General features: G+C 44.3%; 1 protein-coding gene and 1 long non-coding RNA gene across 4 annotated transcripts in view; one reads left to right on the top strand and one right to left on the bottom strand.

The window, feature by feature from the left end:
* Nucleotides 1–716, top strand: part of LOC109314316 — a 30,809-nt gene extending 30,093 nt beyond the window's left edge. Inside the window, exon 3 of the long non-coding RNA XR_002102266.1 lies at nt 500–716. This is a non-coding gene — a long non-coding RNA (uncharacterized LOC109314316). The remainder of the gene's footprint in view (nt 1–499) is intronic.
* MTRR (5-methyltetrahydrofolate-homocysteine methyltransferase reductase) overlaps nt 1–8,450 on the bottom strand; it is a 55,135-nt gene extending 46,685 nt beyond the window's left edge. Inside the window, exons 1-2 of one of the 3 annotated variants that reach the window (XM_019541407.1) lie at nt 8,403–8,450; nt 3,970–4,133 (exon numbers count right to left, since the gene is read on the bottom strand). In XM_019541407.1, the coding sequence (XP_019396952.1) occupies nt 3,970–4,113 (144 nt within the window). In that variant the 5' untranslated portion in view covers nt 4,114–4,133; nt 8,403–8,450. Of the gene's footprint in view, nt 1–3,969; nt 4,559–8,355 lie in introns of those variants that run through there. The other 2 variants (XM_019541416.1, XM_019541397.1) reach the window with 2 other exon arrangements.
* Nucleotides 8,451–17,008: the final 8,558 nt, after the last annotated feature.

Here is a 17,008-nt window from a genome sequence, read left to right as displayed (position 1 = left end):
GAGGAATTGCATCCTGCTGCACCCCAAGGATAGCCTCCTTGAGGAAGGACCACCTTTCCTGGACCCCCATACTAGCTACCCCCTGGGCTCCGAGTGCCTCCCTGACTACTGCCCTGAGCACATCGAAGTTGGCTTTCCTAAAATCAAGCATTTGCACTGTGCTAGTTACCCTCCCCACCTTTCTCTGAATTTATGAATAAAATGTTGATGACATGGTCTGTTTCATTCACACCTTAAAAAAAAAAAAAAAAAAAAGAGATCATCCAGAGACCAAAGTAGTTGGAATAGACTCTTCCAGACTTTGGTCTGAAGGCCCTCTTTTCCAGCAGGCCACAGTCATCTGGACACTTAAGTCTGTATACTTGTGAGGACACCAGATCTTCATCATTAGATCAGGAAGAACTCTGACCTAATACATAGAAGACCAGGCTTTGCCTCCTCCATCTGGGTGTGTCCTTTTTCTGCCCTCCATCTTTCTTCCATCCTTTCTCTCTTTCAGCTTTTCACCTGATCCTAAGGCCAAAGGCACTGCATGGCACCATCACAACGAGCAACAATGAGAGGCTTATCCAGTCCGGCCCAGCCTGACACTGCTGAAAGAGGAATCTGACCCCAGAAAAGTAAAACAGAGCCCAGAAAAGCGGATCTCATAGTCAACCTGCCAGCCCAGAGCATCGGCTTATGACTGACCAGACCACTTGGTGCCCTGAGATCATCAAAAAAAGTTGTGTTTTCCATACTCTTTACTTCCCTATGGAGAGAGTGGGTAGTAATCACCATTTACAGTGGTTGACACATGATTTAACAAAAGAAAGGATTGCTTAATAGACTATTCTCTTTAACAAAGGGACTCTGATAGGTTTTTCTCCATCTTGCACAGGCACTCAATTTTGGTCTCAAAAGGCTTTGTTTGGTTTTTGATTTTTTTCCCCCCTCCTATACATCCTATCATAGAAATTTGCAAACTTTGCCATGGATTTCCTATTGTCCCTGTCATGAAACTAAGGAATCCACAAACCTAGCTTAATGTTAGCACCCTAGACTTTGAGCCCGCTTACGAAGATAATTAAATAATGCTGACAAAAGCCATCAACATATTGAGTAGCAATAGGAGTCCCAGTTTGTGTGCACAATAAGATTTAACCCTTCAGTGAGCCCACTGGAGTGCCCCAAACATGGTCAAGTTACTCAAGCTGTTGTTGCAGGGTGAACTTTTTGTTTTGGGGGGTTGTTTTAGAGATCAACTGCTAAGTGGCTAGTTCTGGGTGGTAGCTTCGCCCTGCACTCTGCAGTATAAGCTTCTGCTACATTGCAAGGTGAAGAAGCAGGGGTACAACTGAGCCTGCCTCCCTTCACCCGACAGTGAGAAAAGCCTGAATATCTGCACTGACAGCACAGAAGACACCTGCAAATTAGTGCATCCTCTTCCTCACCGGCAAAACAAGCCTAACCCTAGCCAGATGGTAATTCCTTACGTAACATTACCCCATCTGACTTCACACAAGACCCCACCAAACCTAAGATTAAATCTTGCCTCAGTGTTATCCCTCCTTTCCCCAGTTATTTCTATCTGCATGGAAAGCATCTTCACTCAGGTTCAGCCGGCTGCCTGACAAAACAGCGTGGGAAGTTTCAACAAAAAAGATCCACAAAGCTGTTTCAAGTTATTTTCCTCCATAGGCTCTAATCCAAAATTGTCTGGTCTGGGCAGAATTTCATCTCCTCAGTAAAACACAGCTTGGTGCCAGCTTGCCAAAACAGATTTAATCCAGCACTAAGCCACTCCAGCTGAACAGGGCTGGAGATGTCTCACACCAGAGCCTCTCAAAACCACTCAACAAATCTAAACAAAGCACTCTTTGGGACAGAGCAGGGAGGAGATTCTTTAGAAGCAGACAGAAAGATCCCTTACTTCTGCAAGTAGCAAACAGCTCTTGCATCAACAACATGTTGAATATCAAACAGAGTAAGCACTTCTTCCCAGACAGAAGCTCAGATGTCAAAACAGCAACATTTCCTGTGAAGGTGACATGCAAAAGCAGAATGCCCTTGCTTGCAATAACCTCTTTTCCTCTTTAATTTCACCCAACTCAGATGCCCAGGAAAAAGTTAGTTTTCTGCTTATTTATTTCCCTTGGATTATTAAGACTGTCAAATTCTCTCTCCTCGATCCTTTCTTAATCCCTAATGTAAATGGAAAGAGAGACACATTCTTCATAAAGGAAGCCCTATTCCAAAGCATTCATAATTAAATAAGCATTAACAGAAACAGCCCTCTGCACCTTCCAAGAATTGTAGTGATTCTGAATTGAAATCATCTCTCTTACCCAGCAGGTCATTACTTTCATGATGGCTCTGATACCATGGATCACATGTGGCATAAACTAGCAAGTGCCAACAGAGCTAGGCCAGAGGACTCTCTAGAGGGAGGTCGCACAGGCACAGGGCTCCTTGCCCGGAGACCGAGCTGCCATTTTGGGATCTACACTTGTATGGAACCAGCTCAAGGGGCCCTTAAGCACTGGCATATTACAGACAGGCAACAAAAATTGCAATGATCATCTCTTACAATATGCCCCGACCATCAACTGTCATAGGTGGATAGTATCACTGCTCTTCAGCCATACTCTATTATTGCAACTCTCATTTTCAACAGCTAATTTCTATTTGAATAGTCAAAAACAAGCAACCCTTTCCTTTGTCAGTCCTGACACTGCAACAAACTGCTTAATGTCAACAACTTAATGTCCACTGGGTAAATTTACCATTATATGTCACAATTATTGAATGATTTGAGCAGACAATTATGGGTAAAGCAATTTCCCTTGCTGCATAAATGTATGTAATGATTTGTGACAACAAAAAATTATACAGCTTTTTATAACTAAGACAGGCTTGCCAGGTACCTGGCTCAATGCCTGGGAATACAAGGTATGGTCAAAGCCTGAATGCAGCTTGCTGAGGGTTTCAGCGCCACGCTCAGTCTGGAGCTGAACTGTACAAGGTGCACAAATTCCCACTGTATAGTGCATCTTTTGGGATACACTTCAGAAACTCTTGAAAAAACAGATAAAAAAATCAAGAAAAGGGTTGGAGGGTGGGTGAAGCTCAAGTCGGTGCTCCAGGGGTAGGGAGCCAGAGGCATAACTGCTCCCAGCTCTCTTGTGTGGCGAGTATAGGATCACAGGAAAGTAGGTCTGAAAGGGACCTCACAAGGTTATTTAGTCCAGACCCTTGGCTCATGGCAGAATTATTTCCAGCTAAGCCATTCTCCCTTCAAGTCACTGGCATCTATTTTTGTTTAAACGTGTCTTAATTTTTATCCATCTGACAAATAAATGGCACACTTAGAGAACCACAAAATGGGGCAAGGCAGAGATTTAGCTATATGGCACTGTGCTTTGCAAAGCCATCAGCAAACGAGTAAGCTCTGCTTGCGTGCAACTTCAGGTACTGTAACCTTCATTCATTACCACAGGTTTTTGCTGGTTCTGTGCATGTAGCATTTATCAGGGGTTGACTATATTCAATTCTGATTTCGTTTATTCATAGAATCACAAAAAGGACCAGAAGGGACCTGCAAGATCATGAAGTCCAGTTCCCTGACATGGGCAGGAGGTGATCGTCCAGCCTCCTCTTGAACATTCCTGCATGCACAAATAGCATTCAGCATTCAAAGCACTTTAACATTATTGTAAAGGTGCACATAGAAGAAGAAGAATAAAAAACTAATACACTGGTCTTTTAAGTAAAACTTAATATGTGATCAATTTGCTATGATTTTCCCTGTTAGTACTGATCCAAATCAATGACATGCATGTTATGAGAATTTTACTGCAGGTAGTACATGCTCTTCTCTGTGCTCATGCATAAAGAATTATGATTACTGACCACTATACAAGGACATAGAGAAAAATCTCTCTCTCTCTCTTAAAAATCAATTTTACAAAACAGCAAGGAGTATCTCACCTTGTCAGTCTCACTTATACAGTGAATATCAGCTTCAAATCCATGTGCACTTGCCTGCTGACATATTTCCTCAGCTATGGCTTTTGCCTGTCCCTTCTGTGTGGCATATAGCAGCAAAAACCTCCTTTTAACTTCACAGCCCATTTTTTTAAGGACCAACTACACTAAAAAAGGAAAAGGAAAGACAGATTTATTTCATATGAAGCACTGAAAGCCAACAAGAAATAAATTAAATACCAAGGCCCCAGCTTGCAGGGACTCTCAACGCAGGTCTTCACTCTGGTCAAATACCTGAAATTGGCTAAAATTTTGTCCAAATGACTTTAATGTATTAATACAGGAACAAATCCTGAATACTATTTTTTACGTGATCATTCAAAACCAGAGTATTTTTAACAGCACCAAAAACATGTAATTTCACTGGCCTGATTTGGACACGTCTTTGTCTATGAATACTTTTTGTTGAAATCAGAGAATAGCTTTAAAAGACCTGCTGTAAATATGAAATATAATTCTTCCAGAGTGTTGTAATGGGGGGGGGGATGTTAAAGGACTCTGTCTCTTCACTACAACCTGCACCTTAATTTTATGTTTTAAAGAAAAAAATTAATGAATTTTTTTTTTAATTTTATGTTTTTCCATCTTTGATTTTCCCATGCTCATAAATACCCTTATGCAGAAGGGGAGAAGGGTTTCTGGAAATGGTGAGTGAAAAGGACAAATCTCTCTGCTATACTTCTTGTAAATTAATCTGCTGTGCCACCATTTCCTTGCTGCCAGAAAACTGCAGCAAACTGTTCTGAACACTCCCGCTTGTCATGACTAGTTACTGCGATAACTGAATATGCACACAGGCAAGTTTCAAATTTAAGTCTTTTTCCACATGCTCAGAATGATTTCTCTCTAGCACTACATGCATTGCCCATCCAGCTACTGCAAACCTTCAAATGCAAGCTGCCCAAGCTTTAATGCAGGACTGCCCAACTGGCAGCCTGCAAAGGGGTGGCATGCAACCCCTAGGCTCCCAGCCAGCTGCCACCACAACAGCAGTCAGGATCTTGGGGCTCCTCCTCCCTCCACTGCCTGACCCAGCCCCAGGGGGTAAAGCGGTGCAGTACCACACAGTCCACAGTGCAAGGGGATCAGGCAGCCTGGAGTCCCAGGGGGAAATCACAGGGAGCTGCAGGTGAGGAGGGGTGTTGTGCCACACCACATGGAGACAAGGTGTCAGCTCTCACACACAGGACAGTGAGATGCAGGAGCACCTGCTGGGTGCAACAAGGTGGAAGAGCACTAGCCCATGCAGTTGGGGTAAAGCCTAGGGGAACTATGACCTGCACAGTATGCAGCCACCACTGGTACAGCCCATGGGGCACGTGGCCACTAGTCACCTAGACATTGGACAGCCTGCGCTGATGACTTATAAACCATGACAAACATTGCTCAGCCTGTTTCCCTTCTCTTCCTCCAGGAGAAAGGAGAGCTGCATATGTACAGGTAAAAGCATGAAGCAATCTGGTGGTTTACTGATAAGACAGACTATTACTCCCTGCTGCTTTATGGAAGGTAACTTGTGTAAGAATAATCCCTTGCTAGTTTAAAGCCATTCTGTAAATCAAGAGTGGCTGTACCAAGAGATATCTGCTAATATTACTGTACCTGCCCCATGTCACCGTTCCCATGGGTGCTGGAAAAAGTAATTACCGAAAAGAAATAAATCTTTCAGCGTATACTCGTCAATTAAAATACTCCTTGGATATTGTAGCAAAAAGTTGAATTTTTATATCTCCTACAACTATTAATCATCAATTATAGAGATCTATTGAAGACTGAATTGCAATTTAATATGTATTCTTGGGAAATGATACCGCAGGCACAATACAATTAAAGGCGCCACCTAATTTTTTCCTCCCCTTTCAAAGGGAGAATGATTTATCATTCTTCCCACTTGCTTCACCTATGGGAACTGTTTGACCTTCCTCCAAAAGAATCGGGACCTCAACTGCAGCTGGGGGTTAACTAAAGCGCACTCACTGATTCACTGGTGGTTCTTAAAAAAAACTCAGAGGTTCCTGATTAATGGGTCTTGATCTTATGCTCAGGGCCATACCTGCATTTCATGTGGATCCAGCCCACACACAAGGAAGTAGCAATGGCTCTGACTTAGGGCATGCAGTGGTAGCTCTAGCCCCTGCCACTGCATGCCCTGCACCGTGACTGCAGCTTCAGTTCTATCTTCTGCTCCAGCACATGTGACTGGGACCAACAGCCAGGGAAGTAGAGCTGAGGCAGTGGCAACAAGTGAAACAGTTTAATTGGGGACCAGGGCTGTGTCAGTCCTCATTTGCCCTTCAGCTGGCAACTGTCATGTCCAGAGGCCCCAGGTTTTGCAGCAGGCCCCTCCACTTTGCCAAATCCTCTAGCTTCCTGCAGCCGGCCCATAGTCTAATAGGCCACATGTCTGAAATGCCTGCCCTGCTGCATGCTGCAGAGTGTTCTTGGTGTGTCAGGTTTTGTGCCTTATAGTTGTACATCAGGATATGGAGTGATAATTTGACAGAATAGTGGCTTGTGAATGCAGGAGGCCCCTCCCAGTCCTATGTTCCTGTGTAAATAAAGGATCATGGACAGACTAGAGACTTTTTCAATCCACAGTTATTCTCAATGGAAAACAAAACAAGTACCTAAGCATTAGGGAAGATGGAGAACACACAGGTTCTACCATCTCATACTACCCCAAGGATGTAAACACACAGTTCAAGGTCTTAACAGTAGTCTTCCAAAACAGTGGCAGCTGGCTTTTCTTCAGCTACTTACTTTTTAACGGTGCCCTTTTCTTAAATGTATTTTTTAAACTAAAATTAAGGACAACCCAATATGCAGAGCTTTTTTTTTTCTCTCTCTCCCAGAAGAATTCATCTGGACAGATGCATCACACAAACCTGCCACAGCCAGAAACAAAGCAAAGCCTAAGGCCAGGTTGCCACTTGCATATAGCTGGACATGACAACAGAAAACAAGCATGGACTCTCAGACAGGTGAACATGTTGCAGGGCACAGGGTAAATACCAAAACTGAAGTGTTTATTTCCTGTGCATTTACTCCTTTTTCTGTACGTACTTGCCCTTCACTCCTGTCTCCATTATTAAGTAGCTGCGAGGAATCAGTTGGTACACACCTGAGAGCCCCCTCTAATAAGTAACTGTTCCAATGTGGGCACATGCCCATGATCTTTTGGTGTACCAGGGAAGCTACCCCAGGCAACCTCTGTACATTTTACCAGCTACAAGTCTATCACCAGGTCAACATTTCCCCCTCCCTGCCCCCACCAACCTGTGTCTTACACCTAACATCTCCCATCCCCTCTGATCCTCACTGCCAGGCACTGGCATTTTCACAGGCCTGCATTTTGCATACTGGTTTAAGCTGCTATTCCACCTAAGAGAACACATGCAGCCCAGCAGACTCTCCCTACGCCTGAAGAAGGGTGTTAGCGCCTGCAAATTTGCAAAGAACAATTTTTCCAATTATTTAGCGAGCGTAATAAAAGATACCACATTTACCCAGAGACCTTGTCTGCATATCACCTGTAGACATTTATCACCTGTTACCTCTCATCCCTTCTCCTCTCCACCTACCTGTTTCCACCCACTAACTCCCATCCCCTGATCTTCCCTGCCACTCACTGGCATTTTCACAGACCTGCATGTTACATATTGCCTTCAGCTTCTATGGCACCCTAGAGAGGAGATGAACATTAGCAGGCTCTCCCCATGCCTCAGGAAGGGCACCCATGCCCACAAGCTTGCAAAGAACAATTTTTCCAGCAATCTAGCTGGTCTAACAAGAGATCACATCTGCCCAAAGAGCACTGCCTGCCAGAGTGATTCTTGGTAATCAAGGAAGGAGCAGGTGTGAGAATCTCTGAGGAAGTAATCACCGTGTCTACAGGAGGGAGGGGCAAGATTTTAGATGACTGTATCTGTCTATATACACTTTTGTTTTATTTTACTAACCACAAAATATGAACTAAAAATATCAAGGTCAGGAAAGATGGAGATATTGCAGAATAAGGTTAAGACAAGAGAAAAATGGAGAAGCATTAGAAAGTAAATAGGATATTGTACTGGAAGTTAACATAATACTAACAAAACATGTCAATTATAGAAAGAGAAGGTCAGGAATGGAGATGCTGTCACTTTTCAAAGATACAAAGACCAAGAAGTAGAAATCACTTGTGAAAAACCTAAGTGAATGACATAAGTAGACATTCACTAAATAAATGCCAAAAAGAGAGGATTTAGAAAAAAAGGAAACACACAAAAAGAAAATGGGATCGTATTAGAGCAGAGGAGTGTGAGGACATCCAGCCAGAGTCTCTCTCACCTCTTGGACATCCAAGTGGATTTAGGCACCTGGACGCGCGAACTCACCTGCGCGGAGCGGAGGCTCCAGCCACAGCCACATGCGGGTACAAGCACCACCCGCGGGCCAACCAGCACTACACCCTAAGAGACAACCCTGTTGCTGTTCTCTTTTTTCACCCGCGAAGGACGGAAAAGAGGAGAGGCGGCCCCGAGTCACTCCGGGCCATGTTCGGTCGTCCCGCTCGGGGCTCCTGCTTATCCCGGAGTGCGCCGCGATTGGCCCCGCTGGGAGGAGGTCTGGGGCGCGCTGGCGGGCCTCTGTGCGCCTGCGTGGTGGCGGGCTTCAGCGCCCACCCCCCGCATGACGCAATTCCGAGGGGGTTGTGGTTCGCGAGTTCAAGGCCGCCCTGCTCCACTTCCTCTCCCCCCCCATTCCTAGTGTTACCCCGTGGACCAGCATGATTCTGTTTGAACAACAATTTCATCTCTTGTACAGTGTAGGATAGATAATACTGAAAGCGTTCAAGATCTAGGACATGGTCGACTGGTACCCCCTGAAGCTGGGGGGCCACCAGCGCCGATCACTGACCACAGAAGTGCCGGCAGCAAACCTGGAAGTGCTGCTGGTGCTTCTCTCGGCGCCCCCACTCCCCGGCCAGAGGAGGGCCAATCTTTGCGGGGGGGGCCACATGCCCTCCCCTCCCCCCCGTGCCCTCCTTACACATCGCCCGTGATGTAGGATAATTTTTGAGGCAGGTAATTTATGCAGCATTTGCAAAGCCCAAGTCACTTTTGGGGGCGTGTAACCAGCATTGCCAGGTCTTAAATGCCAAATTATCATACTGGACGCTCAAAATGATCATGTTTGCTGAAAAACTATTGTACACTGAAAAAAAAATACAAATAAGTCTTCTTCTTTGCTTTATATCTCTTGCTTGTAAATCCTCAGTGAGTGAGTGAATGAGAGCTGGGTCATCAAAGGTGCAGCATTTCTTTATTTCAAGGCAAGCAAACACAAGAAAGTGGGGACAGCAGGGCCCAAAGTCAGTTCAAGTGTAGATCAAGTTGGGGGGGGCCCTTCACGGAGGACACCTGCCAATAGATTAGCGGGTATCTGAAGTCCCAAGGTGAGAGCCTGGGATGGAGGATGCTCGCCAGTTGTAGCGCCACGTGTGGTGTTAAGAACAATTGAGTTCTGCTCAAGCAATATGATTTGCAACTGATTTGGCTGATTTGACCCAGAACATGAAGTAATTTAAAAAAATCAAAACAAACCAAAAGTCAGTTAACAGTGACTTGGGGTTTTGTATATGCTGCATCAATCTGCTGCATCAATCAGCTGCCTCAAAATTATGATACATTTTAAATACTTTCATTATTATTGATTGCACATCATAGTAGGGGAAGTTATTGTACAAGTACAATAATTACCATACACCTACAACACTGCTTCTAACCAACTTTAGGGCTTGCTGACAGTACTTTGATTTTGCCTTCTGGCTTCGAAATAAAGAAACACTTCAACTTTGATGACCCAGTTCTTACTCACTGGCAAGTTACAGGGAGCAATATAAAGTAACTGCACAATGATCATTGCATAATTAAATCTTGTTGCGCAATAAAATAAGAGCTTCGTTTTAAATGCTATATATGATCTTAAATCAATAGCAAGTCAAAGGGATTTTGTGCTTGCCTCGTTTGTAAATTCCAGACATGTACTAATGTGATGATAACAGTATAAGGCAACATGATGTTACTTAAAAAAGACTTATTTGCATGCTTATTTTTTTCCAGTGTACAATAGATAGTTTTTCAGACAATATGATAATTTGGCTTCCAGCATGATCATTTCATATTCAAAACCTGGCAACATTGGCCCCAGCCCAGCTAGGATCTTCCCTGAGCAGAAAGGTGGCTGTGGCCTGGGGGGACTCCAGGGCCACTCTCCTGTCCCTGATCCCTTCATGTCTCAGGGTAGTGTCACTAGGCGGTGCCCATTGGCTCTTTGGATCTGTTGAAGGGTGAGTGGGCGCTGCCCCATTTGCTCCTCTATGCCACCCCACCTTGGAGCACTGGTTTTGAACCCATGACCCTCATTCCTTTCCCTGGTTTTCCTTTTTATTTGTCCCACAAATTCAGCTGGCACGTACACAGCAGCCCCATCTGCAAACAGCGGGGGCTACCAGTTGCTCTGTGGGTGCATGGCCCGCATCACCAATCTGTGTCAAGTAGGCTGGCATAGAAGGTCTGGAAAAGGCTGGCTGGGAGGCTCTGCCCCCCATTCCTGTGCTGGGTAGCTGTTGACACCCTCCAAGAATTTGCCCAGTCCTTTTTTGAATCAAGCTGGAGGGGCAACTCCCTCCATATTCTGTAGGAGGAGCTCCCCTCTTGGATGATGCACTGGGTGGAAAGATGTGTCCTTGTCTGCTTGCATCTGGCTCCATCACAAAGTCATATATAGGAGGAAGAGGACTTCTCCCTGTCTACCTCCCCCTTCCCCACCTGTTTCGCCGGGACTCAAGGGACTGGTGGGGGAGGCAGAATAGCACTCTGGGCACCGTAGAGACAAAGTAGACCATCAGCTGCAGGTGCAGATATAGGCGACTAGTAGGGGGTGCATGTGCCCCCTCCCAAAGGCTGACACTGATGCTGTCACTAGGGCTGGTGCCCCCCCTGACAGGGTCGCCGCCATTGGTGGCTTCTGTGGGTGCTCCCCCAGATTCAGGAGGCACCAGGCACTCATGGGTGCAGAAGAGCCCAGCCATGGCTAGAGCTTTGAGTGAAGCCCTTTCTCAGGGTGCCTACAGTGTCCTCTCTTAGGTCAGAAAGGGCTGGGCTTCTTGTGACTGGAAAGCAGCGGTTCTCAACCAGACTGCCCAAAGATCCTCTGAAGGGTGCCACAGTGAGAGGAGTTAAGCAGATAACTGCAGGCTCAGGGTTGGCCCTGCCTGGGTGATTCCTTCACCCCCACAGGCCAACTCCTCTGCCAGGAGCTGAGTGCTGTCACAGAGATGTTTTATCTTTTCTGTGATGGGGTGCTGCTCTGTTCACAGAGATTGTGGATGGAGAGGGTGCCTCAAGTCCACTGAAGTGTCCTTCAAGTTCAGAAAGGTTGAGAATCTCTGCTGTGAATGGTTAGCAGCTAAGCTTATTTCAGAAAGGCAACACTGGCCATGAATTCTATCCACGCATCTAATTTTTAAAAGCCTTTTTTATAATTAGTTTAAAGGCATGTTTGTCTGCAGTGGGGTTTCTTCACTCTGTTTGCTCAGATCTTGCATGCCAGCTTGGAGTCCTGCTGAACTGTGCTTGAAGTACTGAACAGCATCTAAATGGAGAATGTTTGCCCTTCCATTTTTCCTTCTAATGATAGAAGCAGTAGGTCTGCAGCAGTGTCACTGAGGTGAAGCTTGGAATAAGTTCCCCATTATGCAGTCCTTTCACTGCTGTTCTGGAATTAAGGGCACTGTTTCCCCAGTTACTGCATGTAGCAGAGGTAGGGAGTAGCTCATTTTCTGTAATGTTACATGGTAGCAAAACTGAAGCACTAAGAAAAGTCACATGTCCTGTATGTTAGCTACAAACCCTCCCCGCCCCCACTGGGAACAATCAGCTTTCTTTCAAAACTGCGAAGATCATAACACAAAAAGAGATGATATTGCACAGAACAACACACTTACTTTAATGTTGGGCTGTTTATAGTACTGCCTCCTGGACTACAGAACAAAAAAAATAGAATTTTATTCTTGAAGAAACTTTAAATCTAGGCCAGATGGACAGGTAGATAAATAGGCAGTTTAGGGAGATGAGAGCTATTTTTCTTTTCATTTTAATCAGTCTGCCTCTCAATTAGATCCTTTTTGGTTATTTACTGACAGTGTATTAATGCAGTATAAAAAAGCACTTCTTTGAAGTTACCTGTTGGTTGCATGCTAGTTGTGTTGACTAATTATGGCAAATTAATGAACACGTACATGCACCCACTGATTCAGTTTAGAGTCAGTGGGTATGTCCACAGGTGCATTACTGTGGTGTAATTATGGCACATTTAGTACCTGTAATGATGGGTACTAAACTTAATGTGCCATAATCAACGTCTACTGCACATTAGCTCAGATGAACAGTTCTTAAGTGATGTTAATACACATTAGACCAAATCTGATCATTAGCATAGTTTTTGCCAGTTATGCTAATGCACAGTAGGATTAGCCTTCTGCACATTAAACATCTCATGTAGTATAGCCTAGTGTGTTGCTCTGAAGGGTCAAACCAATGCTCAGGATCTCAATATTGCGCTGTTAGACAGGAGGGTGTGGGGTACAATTGCACATGCACACATAAAATCAATTAAGCACACACTCACTAGGTGCATACACCCCTATTGGGCATACACACTCGCACTACTAGCTCAGGCACATACACTATACAACCCAAAAGTTAGACACAGATCACTAATTCGTATATCATGCACACAATGCCATATATATACACATACACACACACGCTCTCACACTAGCAACTCAGATACACACATGTTCAAAATAACTAGCCTGGGTTCATACACACTACACACACCAAATTTAGACAGAATCAGTTACCAGTTTCCAACACCTGCACATTCAATACACATATGTGGATTACTAATTCATATATCACACACACACAATATCTATATCTATGTGTGTGTGTGTGTATTCACTAATTTACACACATACCACCCACCTACACATACACACAAGTGAGTTCCTAAGTTGGGTGTTGTGATACGTATGTATGTATGTGCTTGGTGTACTTGGGATACCTGGAGAAAGGTTAAGGTAAGAAAGTAGAAGTGTAGGGGGTTAAAGTTACCAGGACTGGGATTAGTACCAGTAGACTACAGGGGCCTGGGCTGAAAAACTGAGGTTGGGGGGTAATTTTAGGTTAATTGATCTTAATTGATTAAAAGACAAAGCCTGCAGAACAGGGAAGCACGCCGGCACAGAGTCTGGGACTGGAGCCAGAGCTACGGGGGAGCTGAAAAGGTAGATGGGGAGAGGAGGGAAAAATGGGTCTAACAGAAAGTGTGGATGTTAAAGAGAGGCTCTAGGTGTGGGAAGCCAGAGAAGTTGCAGAAAGCAGCAGTAGGTGCTGGAAGCTGGAGAGAACTGCAGGACAGCTAATAGGAGCTGGGAAGTTGCGGGGGGAAGCCTGAAAAAAGAGACAGGGCAGAAGAAAATCACAGAAAAAGCAGCAGGGACAGCAGGAAGGCAAGGAGAGGCTGGGAGGTGGCAGAAAAGGGGAGATGGAATTGGGAAGAGATGGGGAAACTAGCAGAGAGGATGGGAACTGGAGCTGAGCGAGAATGAGGCTGGAATTTAAGATAGGGAAGGGACTGGGATTCAGTAAAACATGATCCAGCTTGGGGTTGCAAATGACAGTGGTTTTATTGAACAGGGGAGATGGTGACACAATGCCAAACTGGTACCCTTGGACCCACACAGACACCCACACACAATAGCAGCAGGGGATAGAGAAGCTTGGTACAGGGGCTGAAGTCACTGAAGTCCAGGAGAAGAGAGAGAGTCCAAATTGTAGGAGGAGGTATGCAGGCAATATCTACCTATCCAGGCTGGAAGGGGTCCTTGTCCAGTAGATGTTGTCCAGAGGGGGTCACCAGCAGGGTCTCTGGGGTGGATAGGTGACGTGAAGCTGGTCTGGTCCAGATGGAAATGGCTTTGCCACTGGGTCTGTCTTCATTGCCCCTCTGTATAGGGGCAGACCCCATGTGACCCTAGTGACAGGAGGCATGCCCAGGCAAGGGTCAGCCCCTGGCATACTGAGCATGTGTGCTCCACACAGGGATGTGCAGTTTTGGGTGTATGTAATGGTGGGGTACAATGATAAAGTTGCAAGGTCTTTGTCTTTCAAATGCTGATCTTGTCTCTTTTCCTGGGTGAGGTCCATGGTTCCTGGATGAACCAATACGAGGTGATGGCCCAGTTGTTACAGGCCATTCAGTAGAGGCCTGCTACCATTGTATTTCAATCATGCCCAATCATTCTCATTCATGGGGAACCAATTTACATGGGAGGGGTACAATGAATCATATTGTTGCAACATGGCATGCCCAGGCAGAGGACAGAAGATGGAGGCTTGACATATAAAATGGAAACTTGACATGACTTTGGTTCACTTACAAACATAGGCCTAAACCATACAATATCCATATGAAACAATAAAAATCAATGCAAAAATGATAATAATACAACATACAACAGTAAAAATCTATACAAACCTAATAATAATACAATGTAAAACAGTGGATATCCAAAACCAAAAACTTGCCACCAAAAAATAAAAATGTTTAAAGCTTATCCTAAGTTTGAGCTCACTTATACTTATCTATAGGGAATAGAGGGAGAGAAAAAGTCAGAAATGTTTGGGGAAGGGGAGGGAATACAATAAAAAGAAGAAGAAGAAACTGGGGATTTTGCTACAAGTGTAGCCATAAAACTTGAATTTAGTTGTCTGTGGTCTGTAACTATGTGATCCATCAGTGTGCAGGTACTTATGTGCAGGTACTTGCAGTTACATCATGTAGGACGTTGTCTTTAAATGAATTCTAGTAGTTTGATATATAGTCTGTTTTAAAAAGGGATAAAATGGTTTCATTGACAGTACTAAACTGCCTTCCAATGCCCTTTTTATGATTTTACAATCAGAGGCATAAATCCTGAAAACATTTACACAACCGCTTCATGCTTTAAACATATGAGCTGACTCAGATAAGTCAATGGGATAGTCCATATGCATAAAGCAAAGTAAATATGTGAGTTTGGGCAGGATGGGAAACATTTTTTTTTTATTTTTAGAGGATTTTTAAAAATCTTTCACTGTGATATAGCTGCAGAAAAAGCTGGCTAAGTAAGCCCTCATCCTATAACTGCGCCAGTGCTATTTTGTGTGCAGGCTTGGCCTATAAGTGAGTATGAACACATTTACTATTGAATGTGCAAATGAAACATGCTGAATGGAAATGTGACTTTTGCCAGTTTGTCCCACACATGGGAAAACGGACAGCTAAATGCTGAGAAATAGGAAGAAATGCTGCAGTCATATTATTCAACAGCTGTCCTCTGGGGTTCCTCACACTTTTCTTCTGATGTCACTGGTGGTTGTGTGTCAATGAAAGACTGATCTAGCTGGACCACAGCTCAGCTCTGGCAAGGGAATTGCTAAAATCCTATGGCTCTGGCATCATTCTACAAACTGTTCTTTTCTCTTTTTTCCTTCTGCAGGCAACTTGCAGGAGACACTTGACCAAACATGGCTTTGATTAACTTGCACAGTTTCCACTTTTATTTGTCTAGGTACAAAAATGCAGATCTCTGGGAATGCTAAGAACAATCTTTAACCATATTGATATAGATGATAGGCTACAGCAGTGGGGTTCATTAGCTCAGAGGACAGTCCCTTTAAGAAAGAGATTTCAGCATAGGGTTTGTAAAAACTACTGTGCTGAACTCTGGAACCCTCTTCATTTTGTTAATGGATCTGTGCATCTTCATGAAGATGCCAGGAACAGCCCTCAGTGTGATAGCAAAATGCACAGAAAGAGGTTCCTTGTGGAGCTGAAGAGCCTCATTTGACCAAAGAGATTTTTATGTTTCTCAGCACTTCGGAGGCAATGCCTGATACCATGGCAGGAACTGCTCAGCAAAGGAGCTGTGAAGCTGAAGTGGGTGAGGGCATACTAAAGAATCCTGAAGAGCTCTTGGAGAATGAAGTCTTTCGAACATTGTGTTTTCAGTTTGAACCTATATCCCGCAAGCTGTCAGACACTGGATTACTCAAAGCATTGGAGGCCTTGGTAAAATTATGCATGGACTCTGAGTACTCTGATGGTACGTTTGGTGTCAGAGAGCCAGGAATGGCTTGATAAAGGACAGCTAGTGGTTAGAGACCTGCGTATTCTTGGAGAAAGCTTATGAAATTGGAAGGCCCAGACTGTGCAACGCTAGAACAAATTGTGAGCCAAATGCAGGGAAAAACGTCTAAAACCTAGAGCCCTGCGGAAATGACAATGGCTTATGACCTACTGCACGCTATTAGAGAAAGAGGGAAGTACCAAGACTTGCTGAATAAAATGTAGAGTGCTACTGTAACCATAGCTTCCAACTTAGCTGGAGCTAGTAAACTTCCTGGCAAAAATATTTACCCACTATTTTTTCCTACAGTTGCAAGGTAGGAGCTCTGAGCCTGCCCGTATGTTGCCTCTGCCTTTGCTACTGGTCAAGTGCATCCTCTCTCTCCTGTCCCTTTTCTGAAGCTAGTGAGGTGTGGAGTAAAGAAAAGTTTAAAAAAGAAGGCAGGAAATGAGTCCTTGATTAAAATTTTAGTGGGGGGGAAACAAAAAAAAACTGGTATAACTCACCAGTGTCAAGTTTACATGTAACCAGCCATTGCAAAATCTACATACCTGTCTCTCTCAGAACTATTTTTCTGGGTTTTTTTCCTTTTTCTCTTCACTTCATCTTTAGACCCAGGCATAGATTGTTGTAATATGCGGGAAAAAGTTGTTTATTCTTATGTGTCTGTCACCCAGAAAAAGTATTAATAAATAAATAACAAAAGGATGAAAACTACAATAAGCAATGTATGTTGTATGAAAGTGTTTGCTCTCCTTTCCC

The sequence above is a fragment of the Crocodylus porosus genome, unplaced genomic scaffold (assembly GCF_001723895.1).
Source record: "Crocodylus porosus isolate Cpor-Errol unplaced genomic scaffold, CroPor_comp1, whole genome shotgun sequence".
Lineage (NCBI taxonomy): Eukaryota > Metazoa > Chordata > Crocodylia > Crocodylidae > Crocodylus > Crocodylus porosus.
The sequence above is the reverse complement of the archived record's forward strand: the minus strand, read 5'-3'. Positions and strand labels throughout refer to the sequence as shown.